This window comes from Anguilla anguilla, chromosome 8, assembly GCF_013347855.1.
Source record: "Anguilla anguilla isolate fAngAng1 chromosome 8, fAngAng1.pri, whole genome shotgun sequence".
Lineage (NCBI taxonomy): Eukaryota > Metazoa > Chordata > Actinopteri > Anguilliformes > Anguillidae > Anguilla > Anguilla anguilla.
Genome location: NC_049208.1, coordinates 11,065,302 through 11,080,551, shown reverse-complemented (window position 1 = coordinate 11,080,551; position 15,250 = coordinate 11,065,302). Strand labels below are relative to the sequence as shown.

Below are 15,250 nucleotides of genomic sequence, written 5' to 3'. Positions count from 1 at the left end.
CTCACCGGGACCAGGGTGGAGCAGTCCGGGTTTTGCAGTGGACGCCGTCATGCCTCCATCTTTTTCTCCACCTGCAGAAGCCCCCTTCCCCATCCCCAAAATGGCAGCTGGAAGCAGCGACTCTGGCGGGAGACAGGTAGAGTTCCTTAGAGACCCTGGCTCAAACGAGCATTCAAGTATTACGTCCCTTTACACACCAGCAAAAAAAAAGAAAATAACTCTTTCACCAGTTTTCAGAAGAATATTATACTTCAAATGACTATACATTTTGCTAATGCTAATGTTTTGTAAAAAAAAAAAAGTCATTAGTGATCTGCAGGAGTGTATAATTATTTATTTATTATTGTTGTTATTATTATTTTACCACCATCTGAAGAGCTGAAGTATTTCAAATGTGCATTTGGTCCAGGTTTGGTACTTGGAGACCATAGAGGAGTTGGAGGAGTCGGAGTCGGAGTCGGAGGCGGAGCTGGAGGACTCGGTCTTGCTGGGCGTGCGCAGGCGCGGTCGAGTCTCCCTGGTGAAGCAGAGCACGCCGGCCCACACCGAGGAGTCCTGCTTCACCGCGAGCTGCAGCGGCGACTCCTCCCTCGCCTCCGGGCCGCTGAGGGCCCGCCGGTCCCGAGGCCCGCCGCACAGGCTCCTGCCCTCCCTTCAGGAGGCGGATGATGCGCCTGGTGGCCCTGACCAATCACTACTGCCCGGCTCTCCTTCCTACCCGCTGGCTGAAGTTCAGTCCGAGCGCTCCCTGAGGCCCAGAGGACCAGGGACTGCGGTGATGTCACCAGGGGACAGCTCCCCTCCCAGAGAAGACACCGACGCAGAAAGCAAGGACGAGGACTGGGTAGAGGTACGAAACAATGACATCTTCCCCTCAAACTAAGCCACTAAACTGTCTTCATATCTATGTTTCGTGTTTAACCTAAAAAATCTAGATGTTTCATATTCAACATGCATCCACTGTCAGCCAAACTACATATATAACAGTATATATTGCATATAAAATACATATTTACATGTACAAATGTAATAATTTTGTCAAATAATGCTTGGAAATATTTACAACAACAAATTTAAGGTAGGCATTTAAGGTTTATTATTCAACTTGCAATCAGTGAATGAGCATGATTCTTTAATTTGTCACCAGTCTGTGAAAAATGTGCCATCAGGTGTAGCTAAGATGATTAATTATAACGGGAAACTCGGATCATATCCACATCCAACTTGGTGACTGGTTCTGCGATGTTTGTGATTTGAAAGCCAACAGCAAGCAAAATGAAGAGAAACAAAAGACCAAACAGAAGGCTTTCTATGAGATCTGAGGACGGCGAGGCACCTGTCGCACCCCCAAAAAAGAAACGACTCAGAAAAAAGGACACAAGAAAAAAGGACACAATTGTAAGTATTAGAGGAGCCAACACCTCAAATGATGTATATTGGAACTGCTGCCATTGGTTATCTGCTCATGCAGAAAGCCTCTGAAAGGCAGTTCCTCCAGAGCAGTGATCTTCATTCCCGGTCCCGCTGCCCCTGAAAGGCAGTTCCTCCAGAGCAGTGATCTTCATTCCCAGTCCCGCTGCCCCTGAAAGGCAGTTCCTCCAGAGCAGTGATCTTCATTCCCGGTCCCGCTGCCCCTGAAAGGCAGTTCCTCCAGAGCAGTGATCTTCATTCCCGGTCCCGCTGCCCCTGAAAGGCAGTTCCTCCAGAGCAGTGATCTTCATTCCCAGTCCCGCTGCCCCTGAAAGGCAGTTCCTCCAGAGCAGTGATCTTCATTCCCGGTCCCGCTGCCCCTGAAAGGCAGTTCCTCCAGAGCAGTGATCTTCATTCCCGGTCCCGCTGCCCCTGAAAGGCAGTTCCTCCAGAGCAGTGATCTTCATTCCCGGTCCCGCTGCCCCTGAAAGGCAGTTCCTCCAGAGCAGTGATCTTCATTCCTGGTCCCGACAAGCCACAGGGTCTGCTGGTGTTTGGCGTTGCTTGGCACTTTTACACAGTTAACTCGCCTCACCTGGTTCCTTGGGTCTGAAGTGTCTGCTGATATTAAGACGAAAACAAAAACCAGCCGACCCTGCAGCTCTCCAGTACCAGGAATAAAGATCACAGCTCTAGACTTAACCCGTAACCAGGAAATAACTGAGAGCCCCCCAGAATAATGTATTTGAAGATTTCTAATATTTATTATCCACAAAGGTGACTTTAAAACGTGAAAATAATGCACTTGTGATAGAAAACTCACTGTTATGTGCTTTCTGTAAATTTGAGAGGTGTTCTTTTCTAGTCATCTGGTTGATTAAATGTTGGAAAGGACAGGACAGTGTACCACCCCACCCCACCCCACCCCACCCAGGGCCCCGGAAGCCAAATTTCACCTGTTAGAGAACCAAACGTTCCACACACTGTAGCATAAACAGCAGAATGAGATCAATCAAGAGCTCAGACCCACAAATGAGAAGCGTTATAACGTGTGTGTGTGTGTGTGTGCGTGTGCGTGTGCGCGTGTGTGCGCGTGCATGCACAACGAAGGCTGGGACGGAAGCTGGGCCGCAGCCGCCCGGTTTGACGTCCTCTCCAGCGTACGTTCCCGTTGCTCCTCCCCTCACAGACGCCGCCTGCTGTCCCGGAATGGCTGGCCCAGCTGATGCACAGCATAGAGGAGGCCGCTCACCACGAGCTGGCGGTGGAGTAGCCTTCTCGGGCTGCCGAACGCGGGGCACGAGGCGGCGGCGTGGGCGCGCGTGGGCGGCGGCGTGGGCGGCGTGACCCGGGCTCGGAGATCGAGCGTGTTTGCGCCCGGGTGCGTAAACACGCTCCGGCGGGAACGTTGAGTAACGCGCCGACTCATCGTGACGTGACTTTTTAAAATGGCAGGCGGGCAGCGCCTCGGGCCTGCTTCCTCGCCGGGCCCTCCCTCCGACGGGGGCCTCTCGGCCTCTTGTTTTCGAAGCGACCCGACCTTGGATGACCAAGTTTCCCTTTGATCTTGTGCAACTTTAACCCATTCCGACAAAGGTGGCGCGGTGTTAATGATTTGCCAGCGGCAATCGCGGCCGCAAAATATTTGTGTTCTTTCTCGGGCCGTCCAGTTTCCTCCTCCGCTCCCCTGCTTTCAGTGTTGTTCATATCCTGCGTTATGCATTCCTAGTATTCCTGAATATTTTTAATAGTGCAAAAAAGCCAATGCAGGTGCCCATATGACACACACTGCTTTGTCTGCACATATAAAAGGTAATCATTACATTACATTGATTTAGCAGACTCTCTAACGCAGAATGACTTATGTACGGTAGAACATTCACTGGGTTTATATGAGAGGCAAATAAAAATTCAGTTGAAAGAGGTTCCATTTTCAATTGATTCAATTACAAACTGACAGGTGAAATCAGCAGGGTCCCATTTTCTGAGTGTGTGGAGACCTATAACCACCTGAGTAAAATTAATGGGGTTTAACTGACAGCAAATGAGAAAACCTGCAACGTGTTAAAATAAGTTTAACCACACAATTATGGTAGAACTTAAACACATTTTCAACAACCTTAATTGATCAAGATAAAAAGGGACCAGGCCTGAGAGAGACTGACATACAGTACAAGAGACAGGAGAATCTAGAAAATGCTTGACTTCTATCCCTCCCCCCAAATCCAGAATCTGAAGTTCTTAGGTGTGTGCTACCTGAATTCAAATTGAAGCAATTAATTGATGGGAAATTACAATCACCTGTTGTTCCACGTGTCAATCAGCTGGAAGGCCACTCTAAAATGCTCCTGTCAGATCTCTAGGGCCATGAGTGAATGCCAACGGTCACTGCCTCTAAAACACATCAATTAATTATGTTAATTAACATCAAAGGCACATGAAGTAGTAAAAGCTATCAAAAAGCCATCACAGACAGTGGCACAGATGCTGTGATTCCCATCCTAAGTACCACACAGATGAACACACGGGCCTATTCTCAGAGAGAGAGGTCACTCCAGGTTACGGGTCCTCAGTGAGATTGCCTATCTTCAGTTCAAGTCCCATAGTCTCCGTGCTCAGTAAAACTCTTCCTTTCCCATTGCCCCGGTCTGTAGATTCCTGTTCTGAACACAACACAACTGTTGCACTTGAGCAAAAAAGGCACAAAACCTCTACAACTACCCCAGTAAACATCCAGCTGTGCTCACTCAAAAAATGTTGCCTTCTGAATGCTGAGACCCTCCAGGACTAGCGTTTGACTGATCAACCATCTCATTGACTTATCAATGAAAAAACATGTGAGAACCGAACGTCTCATTTATTTGTGTTAAACTAATATAATATTTTACGTAAATTGAAATGTACGCACAATTGGTCTGTAATTGAGAAAGAGAGAGAGAGAGAGAATGAATGGCAATGAGGTTCTCTTCACGGCCTTGTTTGCTCTAGATAAAAGTGTGTCTAAATACTACACCTGGACATGGGCAATTTCAATATAGTAACCTTTGCAAACAAGCATTAAGGCAATATGATGATCCCGTGGAATTTAAATTGCCTGACCCGTTATCAGTTTTTACATAATGTCCTACGTTCAGACACGTGCCCGTTATGCACCGCCACTCGAGTACAGTAGACCAATAAAGCTATGTAAACAACTAAGAGGATACATGTTCAAATATACACGTAAAAAATTCAATGAATGCATTCAATCGACTTGTATTTCAATATCACGTTAAGCTTCAGTTCTCTAATGCAACTAATAAGTACTTTATTTTGAAAACAAAAAACAAAACAACAATCAGTTTTTCTTGCACTACTGCCACGAGGCACAGTAGGGACTGATCAATGTTATGTTTTCCCCCTACCAAACGACCTGTGCAGGCACGGTTTGTCCTAAGGCAAATATTTACGTTTGAACTGGTCTACGCAAACAAATCGGAGGATGTCTAATCCTTGCACCTGTTTAATAAATAATTAATATCACAGGCTAATGGGTCAAATATTAACGTTTCTGGAGGCCATGGTACTGTATAAATACAGCGTCGCGCCAAAAAGAAGTTCATCTTCAGAAAAACATCAACTTTGACGATACATCTGCGTTTTAAAAAAAAAAATCTAAAAAAATCTACCCCACGTTTTGTAATGAGTGGATTATCTCTGCGGCACTTGTGGGTGGAGATAGTATTTACAGCCAGTCTATCTCTAGCTCCAGCGCTGGCCTCGCCGATTTTAGGCGCCGAGCCGATTCGCTGCGCGCCCTGCACCCCGGAGAAGTTGCTTGAATGTCCGGCTGTTGCGCCGGATTGCGAGGAGGCCCTGCGAGAGCCCGGCTGCGGATGCTGCCTTACCTGCGCTTTGAAGAAAGGACAGTCCTGCGGAGTTTACACCGCGCCTTGCGCTTCAGGGCTACGCTGCTCTCCACGACCGGAGGACCCTCGGCCCCTTCATTCGCTTACGAGGGGGCATGCCGCCTGTACTGAATCTGAACAAAGCGAATCTCCTCAAAATCCAGGTAACCACTTCAGATTTTAATTTTTAATTAAATAAAAAAATAAAAAAATAAAATACAGTTACAGTAAACTGTGGGAAGGTTTTACAAACACGAGATTATTCTAACAGCAGTAATTAGACCGACACAGCCACGCGGCGCAAACATCAAAGATCAACTGTAGTGGCTTTAATAAGCGCACGTGTAATGTATACAGTTCTACTGTTGCCATGTAATGTCAGTTCAAATTTAATATTTAATAATATATTTCCCCGTTAACAAAAAAATTTTTCCCCTCAGAAAACGGTGATGCGAACGCAGACGGCTCCGCATACCACTTACTGGGACTCAAACCGTATGATCCGAAGGACATTTGGGAGGCTCAGGAAAGCCTGAAAGCAAAGATCAACGCCATCCGGAAAAAACTTGTGGAGCAGGTAGGGACCCATATTACTGACAGGTATTGCAGGTACTATGCCCTTTGTCACCATTTCTTGCAAAAATGAAGAAATTGGTGCGTTACCAGTATTTCTTTTGGACCATAAGAGGGAGCTCCTGCTCCACCAAACTACTATAAAAACTCTGTTTATCATTCTGTCATAAATGATAACAGTGTATTAGAATTGGCCCGTTCGTAAATCTCATTTTGTGAATCAATATGCAGAAATGAAACGTAGATGAAAGCAAAAAGTTGAATCAAGTTATATGCGTATAGGCTTAACAGTAGAATTGGGTATGCTCCTGCTCCACCAAACTACTCCCTGTGTTATGTAGTTGTTCCAATGACCATGATATGCACTTTTGTACGTCGCTTTGGATAAAAAGCGTCTACCAAATAAATGTAATGTAAATGGATGTGAGCGGACGATTATTTCGATACTAGCCTCAATTTATACAAACCAATGAAATGCATGCAGGATTAGATAAAATAAGTAATGGTATTCTGTCACGCAACTACTTAATCTAGATCTGAGTCTGAGGAAACCAAGACCTCTTGTTAAAACCAAAAGTTCAGTTAAAATGGTTAAGAATTTCTTAGAAATTGTTGATGTTATATATTTTGTGAATTGCTTAATGCGTGCTCTCTTTATCAACTGCGCCACAGGGCCCTTGTCACGTGGAGTTACAACAAGCCCTGGAGAGGATCGCCACGTCCCAGCAGACGTTAGGAGACAAGTTCACCACTTTCTACCTTCCCAACTGCGACAAGCACGGCTTCTACAAATCGAAGCAGGTTCGCCCCGTTTAAACGGAGCTCTTCCCTTTACGTTTTAAAAATAACATGCCACTTATATCCACAAACACACATTTTTTTCTCTCTCTCTTTCTCTCTAATCTGCAGTGTGAAACATCTTTGGCGGGAGAGCCGGGGAGGTGTTGGTGCGTGTCCTCCTGGAATGGGAAAATGATCCCGGGTTCCACCGACCTTCTCGCGGACTCTGGCTGCCAGCAGGAGCTGACTCACTAGCGCCCTCTCATGGGGCTACACCTGTTAACACTCAAACTTTCCTTATTTATTGAAAACGGTACGTCTATTTATTTAATACTCTTCACACCACTGGTACACTGATTCTCGAGAAAAGTGACAAAAGATCACTTTCTGAGTATAAATGAATTTCAGTTTATTTACATCGCATATACTTATTTATTTCACATATTTATGGATATTGTGTTTGGTAATTGTCATTTTTAAAAACAAGTTTTCTTGCCAATGAGGTCAGTGATGGCCTTCTCTCATAACAATTTTGACCAAAAATGCTGAAATAAATTACTTCTTTCCATTCATGAAAAGCTTATTCAAAAGCTAGAGCTGTGAAATTCATTTTTGTTTTGGCACTGCAGAAATATGTAATAGATCAGATATGACTTTTGAATGGGTATTCACATTATCTACCTCTGTTATAGAATGTAGTTAATTTTTCTGACCTTTGTGTTTTATGAAGTCTTGTCTTCAGATTTAATTGCTTTTTTCTAAATAAAAACAACTGCTGCTACTATTTTGTGTTCTAAATGAACATCTTAACCATTTCTTTGTATGTTTTTTGTAAATATGGCTTTCAAAATATCTTTAATAAATCATCTAATCTAAGTGGAATTGTGGCTATAGTTCTGTGTTAAAAGCTATATATATGATCAGACAGTAGTATGGCCATCTATTGATCAGAAAATTTATTTTGTGAAATTTCATTTTATTTCTCTCTCTTTCTCTCTCTCTCTATTCAAGTCCTTAGAGTGAACAGATTAGAGGCAAACAAATGTTGGCATACATGTTTTTCTGTATATATTTTATTAAAAAGAGACATTAAATACAATCAATGTAACAAAAAAAAATAAAATAACAGTTCTGGGATGCCCCTAACAAGGTCAACTGGCTCTGACCGTCACATGGCCTGTCACATGGTCAGGACACACAGGCCCCAGGTGATGGGAGAAAGAGGTTCATGAAGTGTAATGGGTGGAGCTATAATGAGCTGTCAATCAATGACTTGTCTGAACCAATCAAAATACTGTGCTCTCTGCAGAAACTCAATGGTTGGTTTAAATCGGTGTGCAATTGCTACGGTAGGCCCACCCATGATTCATTTACTTATTTTTTTGTTAGTTTTATGTACCCTCATTGTCCTTTCACCACGTATCACTCAACAAAATGGCAAACACTTGCATTATTAAATCCATTATAGTGATTATAGTCCCAAAATCATGCATTGTTTTATCAGTGCAATGAAGTTGCCAATGACTCACAGTATAGTACAGTCTGATTTAACACATTATCAGTCAGCTTACAATTCATTTAAAGCTTATTTAATTTGCACAGGCAGCTGTTAAAGCCAAAAAGACAATACAAAATAACAGAAACAACATTTACCAAGCAAAATAAGGGTTAACTACTGTATTTTGAAGTTCCCCATCCAAAGCACAAACAATCATATTCACAGCAAGCATAGAATAATGCTAGACTGCAATGCTATTGAGAAAGCACCAGAGTGGCATGTTTAAATTTCAAGTCATTCCCAAAGAAGGCAGTTAACGTAGACTGAACCAGGACTGGCTATGGCAAATGCATGCTTCCACAGGCTATAATATGCAGCCAATAAGGCACTTGTTTGTTAACATTCATACTTTCAAGAAGGTAAGCAAAGAAAAAGAGACAAAGTATACCACGCATTTTCCAGCCCCAGTTGAATTCTCACTCAAGTATCTGGGAAAACATCTGGTTGTATGAAATACCACGTATGACCGTGGAGAGACAGTCTGTGGACATTAACAAGAAGTGGTGATAGACAGGTTTGATTGGTCAAGAACTGGTGGGGTCAGTATCTTGCTGACCCGATCCCAAAATGGTAGTGACACCGGCGACAATGGGAGATCTCACTCTGAGGCTCTCACATTATATCTCTCTCTCTCTCTCTCTGCCTGCCTCTCTCCCCCCATTCTCTCACTGTCTTTCTCAGCTTATTTGTCTGTTAAACCGTTTCTCTGTAGCCACCGCTAACACAGAAGGGCCGGTATGCGACCCCTGCAGTAAGGCAGGTCCGAGCGCTTCGCTGCGGATACGCCGCCCGTTGTTCTCTTTTCAAAGCGCTCTCTCTCTCGCCCTGGCGCGTGGCCGACGGAGGGAGTGGCCTCGCATGACGGACAGCTGGCCCGAGCGGACGTGTGCGAGGGCGGCCAGCGGAGGCACGCGGGCGCGTGCGTGTCAGCTGATCCCGCGCGCTCAGCGCCAAGAAGCGCTGAGGCAGCTTAGCGGAAATGTCATCGGTCATCCCCTTCCCATGAGCCTCTGCCACGGACCCTGAGAATAGCTGGGGCGAAAAGCCAGTGAAAACAAGCCGAGTCTGAGTGGCACGGATTCTTCCCGCGCAGCCCCACATATCGGCACGTCACTGGGTCACAGCACGAACGTATCTCCTTCATGTATTTCAACACTGTGTTCAGACACACGCACACACGTGTGCACACACACACACACACACACGCGCACGCACACACACACACATACACACACACACGCGCCCGCACACACGCGCGCGCACACACACACACACGTGTGCACACACACGCACGCACACACACACACACACACACACACACACGAGCACACACACGAACAGTGCAGAGGGAAGCACATCCGTGACGATGCCTCTTTCTCAGAGCTCCATGTCGGACACTTGTTCGCATTAGGGCTGACGGTCCCCTCCTCCCTCAACAGAAGTCTTGATCCCCCCTCCCTTTCTCTAAAGGATAGTCTCGATAGTCTACGGCCTCTCCGTGACCATGACTCGCGCGACGAAGCCGCGGACCGCTGCGCCACAGCTCCTCCTCTTCTGGCGAGAGGCGCGACTCGTTCGTGGGGGGGGGGGGGGTAAGGGGGGCGAATAGTTCCCAGCAAGCCCAGCTCCGGGAGCCAATCACAGCTCGCCACCCTGGCTCTGCTGGAGAGGGGCTGAGCGGGGGGGGCGGGGGGGGGAGGGGGGTGGTGTTGGGGGAGGGCAGGTGAGGTCACGTTCCGCAGGGGCGCAGTGGTCTTCCTCTGAGCTTCCGCACGCATCCAGCAGGGCCTTCCTGGGCCCCGCCTCACAGTGGCCCCGCCCCCTGCCACTCACTGGTTCTCGGAGTTGTAGCACTGGGCGTCGCCCCTCTCTGTGCCCTCGACGCCCGGCAGGGGCTGCCCGTACTTGTCCACGCACCAGCAGAACCCCCTCTGTCTCCCTTTGGATGGACGGCACTGGACGGAGAGGGAGAGAGACAGGGATAGGAACATATAACATATCGGTCAACATTTCCATAACATTGTTTTCCTGTTTCACTGGCATCAATCAAATAAAAAAGCAAAAGGCTGCCACAAGTACTGCCGTGAGAATATACACATGCAGCTGTTTTCAGTTAGCAGTGGATGTGATTGGACTGCTGGTGTGCCACTGAGTATTACTGTAGTCCAGTTCAGCACCATGGACAGTTCTTATTAGTCAGGTACTGTATCCTTCATAACATCTGGGACAGTGTCAATCCAGAAAAATAACAACGGAAATAAATCCTGCACCTTATGCCTGTTGACATTACTGTGTAATGTCAACAGGCAAAGTTACAGCTTAGCATACAATTCCATCACATGTCCTAACATATAACTCTTACTGAAGCACCATCTGGCAATAGCCATTCACTTAACCCTACCGTTAAGTGAAGGAGTCTTGCTAGTTAATGGCACGTCTGGGCCAGTGTTTGCTGTAGGAAACACGCCCTTACAGGACGGTGCGGTTCAGTGCTTGTGATCGGCGCCGGTTGCGATGCTAGCGCCTTTGGTGCCGACCCATTTTTTGGAGGAACGGAGGAGCCCGGTTTCTCCCTTACCTGCTTTTTCTTGTAGAATCCTTTCTTGTCGCAGTTTGGAATGTGGAGTCCCTGCGGGTTTATGATGTCTGTGAGCTTAAGGCTGTTCAGTACACTCTCCATCTCTCTCCTGCACGGACCCTTCAAAGTGAAAACAGAAACAAAATGAAAATGGGCAGCTCAATCAAGTCAGGCCCGAAGGCCAAGGCTAGACTATCCAAGAGTCCGTTTCCAGCTTTAAAATAAATCACATGCCGTGTGCTGCCAATTATCAGTACAACCCAATCAGTATTTTGTGGTTGCAAATCAGGCCTTCAGATTGGCTCACAGCAAACAGTCAGTGGTTGACAGCACATGGCAGCTCCTTCCATTTGTACAACAACCTCAAACACCAGACCCGGTGGGTCACAGTGACTTCCAGTTGTACTGCCCATCCAAGCATGCACTGAGCAAAAGGCAAGAATACAACCTAGACAGGTCGCCAGTCCGTCACAGGGCACACACTCATACCTAGGGCCAATATAGATCTTCCAATTAATCTAGCCTGCATGGCTGACTGACTGTGGGAGGAAACTGGAGTACCCAGAGAAAGCCCACACAGACACGGGGAGAACATGCAAACGAAAGGCCTCGGCTAGGAATTGAACCACGGTGAGGCAACAGTGCTACCCACCGCACGACTGCTGCCCTCTGGATGTGCATGAACCCTAGCAGCTAAGGACTTCCATGAAATAGGGCTGCTGGGCCAGGCCAAGGTACTCACATTCTCCGTCTCCTGCTTGGACCCACAGGAGAAGTTCTGCCCGTCCGCGCCGACGGCGCCGGCGAGCGGCTTGACTTTGGAGCGCTGCGACTTGTTGTCCTCGGCGTTCTTGATGACCTCCGCCTTCGGGTGGGGCAAAACGGCCCTGAGACCCGTCAGCCCACACCGGCCGTCTTTGGTGTCGGCGCCTTTGGAACTTCCGTCTTCTTCCGTGGTGTTATCTGCCCAAACCAGGCGGTAGAGAAGAATGTCGTGATCATACGTTCAAATCAGAAGGGTAACGATAAATCTAACTCTAAAGATATTATCGACCAGATACTTGACAACAGAGATGCTGAAGTCTTGGAGAGTCTGAAAGGCCCTGTTTTCATTTTTGCCTTCTTCCTCACTGTACCATTACATTTGTTTATTTATAATAATTTTACCAAATGTATAGCCTTAGGGATTTAAAGGTACAAAGATATGGTCTGCTAATGTCCATGACAAGAACCAAGCAGCAATCGGTGAGCATTTATAGACCCCAAAAAAACTGGTTATAACTTCTTGGTTTGGTTATGTTGTAATACCCTTTAAAAAAATTAAAAAGCATTAATTGCACAATAGGGGGCGCTATGCTGGGAGGTGACTACTTCCTCCTCCTGCCCTGTTGCTCAGTGCAACAAATCCAAGATTTGGATTTGGATTCAAAAGTCACCCTGCCAACAAAAAGAAGAAAAACTGCAACATAAATGCAGCAAGCTACCCCATCCCCCCATCCACCACAACCAGGGCACAGAGTCTTTCCAAGTTCAGTGACAGAGCTGAAGGCTGTTATTTATAGATCACTGACAAATGTTCTTGACAAATCATTAAATCCAGGGAATGCTGGTCGCCTGACTGGAGTGGTATAAACACAGTATACAAAATCCAAGTATGGAGAAAAGCCAGTGGCTATTATCCATGTGGCATACAACCAACTCTAGAGTGTGTACTAGTTCATAACACTAAACACAAGAGCCTAAATTCCTACACTGATTTTTTTTTTTTTTTTCCCACTTGGACTGTGAATTGAATTTAGTTCATTGCAGACCAAAAAAAACATTTTTCAAACCAAAATAAAACTATACAGCATCAGGACTTTAAAACATTTTACACTGATTTAAAAAAAAACCCTACAAAATAGATAAATAGAAAAACATAGTTGGACATCAAGAGGAGTACAACGCTTCCTATGACACGTGCCGTCCTGCACGTGCTTCATGAGGGCTCCCTCTTAGTCCCGCTCCGAGGGCCACGTGGAAATTGTGTTCAATTCCGGAATGGATGTTCATCTTAAAGATTTAGACTTAGATCGTGGAGTGGGAACTACTGTGCATACTAACCATTGAACAGTAATAATTTAAACACCTTACAAAAGCGGTATGCTGCAATGTAAAAAAAAAAAAGCCTCCTTCAATAGCCCACAACAAAATGTGATTTAAAGTCTTAGCTACTCATGCGGCACCCAGGAAACGTTCATTCATGGACTTTGTGAGCATAGCTTATACTTCATTGAGTTTAAATTACCTCATTGTATACCTAAAGCTGAATCAATGACAAGGGGCTTGAAAAGTACACTATGCATGCACATTTTTTTCTGTGTAGTCCCTCCTGTTTAATACAGGCGTCTGATACGTGAATTACATACATACCCCTTTCAATGTTTCCCGACATAGGCACAATTATATTGCACATGCGTTCGGTGGAAAAGTAAGAATGCACGACAATCCACGACCTTTGAAGTTGGTGGAATCGAATTGCTGATTTTATTTATTTATTTATTTATTTATTTATTTATTTATTTATGCAGCTTTTACAGTTTGATTTTTATGGAGCGCGTTATGGTAAATAAAAAAGTACAGGTCCTATTTGAATAGTTTCTTATAATTATTGCGGCGAATGCTCCGTTGCACATAAAGATGTCTAGTGCGAAGTCATTACCGTCACGTTAAATAAGTATGTTTCGACAAAAAAAAGTGCAACGCTCTTATCGTGATACCACAGTAAAGCATCCACATGCACACCTATGCCTCAGCGAACCGCGGGAATCGCTGAACATTTCAGGTCATGTACCCGCGAGGGACTGCTGACTACCAAACTTTTAGTTATATTCAAAGCCTAAGTAAGTTAACAAAGTAGGCTAATACCATGTCGTTAGGTAGTTTGCTAATAGACAGTGGCGTAATTGATTAGCTACCTTCACCATGAGCAGGCACCGAAATCCCATTGCGATTTTCTGAGCAAATCCCTCGTCCCTCCAGCAAGGCTAGGAGTGGTCTCGTCTCCCCCGGCCGGGGCTGGCAGGTCAAACCGGAGCCGCATCTACTCGTGTAAATTCCACAGGACTGCCCCTTACTCAACGCGCAAGTCACACAGCAGCCGCAGCCGGGCTCGCGGAGCTTCTCGGCGCAATCTAAGGGCAAAGGCTTGCACTGGCTCACTGATGCAACATCGCAAGGCTCGCACCGTACCACCGGTCCGATTGCTTCGGCCAGCTGGGTGACCGACAGCAGCGCGATCAAACGAAGGAGCCGAAGACTGGACATCATTATGCAAGAAACCCGCTGGGCAATGCAGCCGTGCTAGTTGTCACGTACGTCAGAGTGGACCTTTTATAACTGAGTGTGAAGACTGCTCTTTTCAATCTGAACCGTCGTCTGCACTGGAACGCCTGTGTATATATAGCCAAAAAAAAAAAAAAAAAAAAAAAAACGCCTTGAAGTCACACCCCTCTGAATGACTAATACAAGCGCAATGCCAGGACTTATCAATAGTTTATATCTTCCAATATAGCTATTTTAAAATATTTGCAAATCTAAATCTCACTGATAAATGACTTGTACTACTGCAGTAAGCTCACATGTAATTGGCAACGACTTTTAGCACGGGTTATGTGTTGCAAGTTATGGATGCTATGGAATCCAAAGCAAAATGTCCTCATATCCTTTTAGGATATTTTCTTTCATTGAATTGTGTAACTGCTTTCAGCTAAATGTACACAACCAGGTATTCCAAAATGTATTTTTAAAACATAAATAATTATTCTTACGCGGGTATATAACAACATAACTTAAAAATATTCATGTTTTTTTTGGCATCTTGTAAAAAATAATGTTAATAAATGCGCATTCATATGCACTACTATAGCACAATCTGGTAGGGTATATGAACAGGATTTTAAAAATACATTATCCACGCTATCTAACGCTTTTGCGCAATGACGTTAGAAATTATATCCCTTGAACAGCCAAGCTTATTTTAATAAGCTACAAAGACATCGGTTATCATGTGATTAATAGCCTATTCCACGTGGCCCCAGTAGTAATTGCAGTCACAAACATAAGTGCATGTGCACTCATTTATATTTATTTTATACGAAGAGGTATAGTGGCTGTATTGGCATACGAACTATCCTCGCATGCTTTTAGCCACGTAGGCCTATGTGTTTAGTTCAGAGAATAAACTTTGGCTATAGTTTACATTTTGTTGAAATTTTCATCACTAAGTCACATTGTTGTTAACATACACAATGATAGCAACAGGTACATACAAAAAAGTATGCTAAATTAACAACTTGTTGTATATTTGCAAAAGCACACTTCCTGAGGCACATTTATGTCACATATAATGTCTAGCATATTATCATTTGCATACCTAAAATAAAGATTAACCCTCAAGTTAACAACTCAATAAAATTTTAGCCA

The 15,250-nt window shown here is 45.1% G+C and overlaps 3 protein-coding genes across 3 annotated transcripts; 2 read left to right on the top strand and 1 right to left on the bottom strand.

The window, feature by feature from the left end:
• LOC118234745 lies at positions 1-3,333 on the top strand. Its single transcript, XM_035431539.1, has 4 exons — positions 1-136; positions 410-850; positions 1,261-1,398; positions 2,600-3,333. The coding sequence occupies exons 1-4, from the start codon at positions 50-52 to the stop codon at positions 2,681-2,683; spliced, it is 750 nt and encodes a 249-aa protein (XP_035287430.1). The 5' UTR covers positions 1-49; the 3' UTR covers positions 2,684-3,333.
• Positions 3,334-4,991: 1,658 nt separating this feature from the next.
• Positions 4,992-7,526, top strand: LOC118234744 (insulin-like growth factor-binding protein 1). Its single transcript, XM_035431538.1, has 4 exons — positions 4,992-5,461; positions 5,738-5,874; positions 6,543-6,671; positions 6,780-7,526. The coding sequence occupies exons 1-4, from the start codon at positions 5,092-5,094 to the stop codon at positions 6,903-6,905; spliced, it is 762 nt and encodes a 253-aa protein (XP_035287429.1). The 5' UTR covers positions 4,992-5,091; the 3' UTR covers positions 6,906-7,526.
• Positions 7,527-9,917: 2,391 nt separating this feature from the next.
• Positions 9,918-14,237, bottom strand: LOC118233164 (insulin-like growth factor-binding protein 3). The gene is made up of 4 exons (XM_035428548.1): positions 13,744-14,237; positions 11,529-11,749; positions 10,787-10,906; positions 9,918-10,163 (listed from the first exon to the last, which is right to left on the bottom strand). Exons 1-4 carry the CDS (start codon positions 14,093-14,095, stop codon positions 10,038-10,040), a joined length of 819 nt encoding a protein of 272 aa, XP_035284439.1. The 5' UTR covers positions 14,096-14,237; the 3' UTR covers positions 9,918-10,037.
• Positions 14,238-15,250: the final 1,013 nt, after the last annotated feature.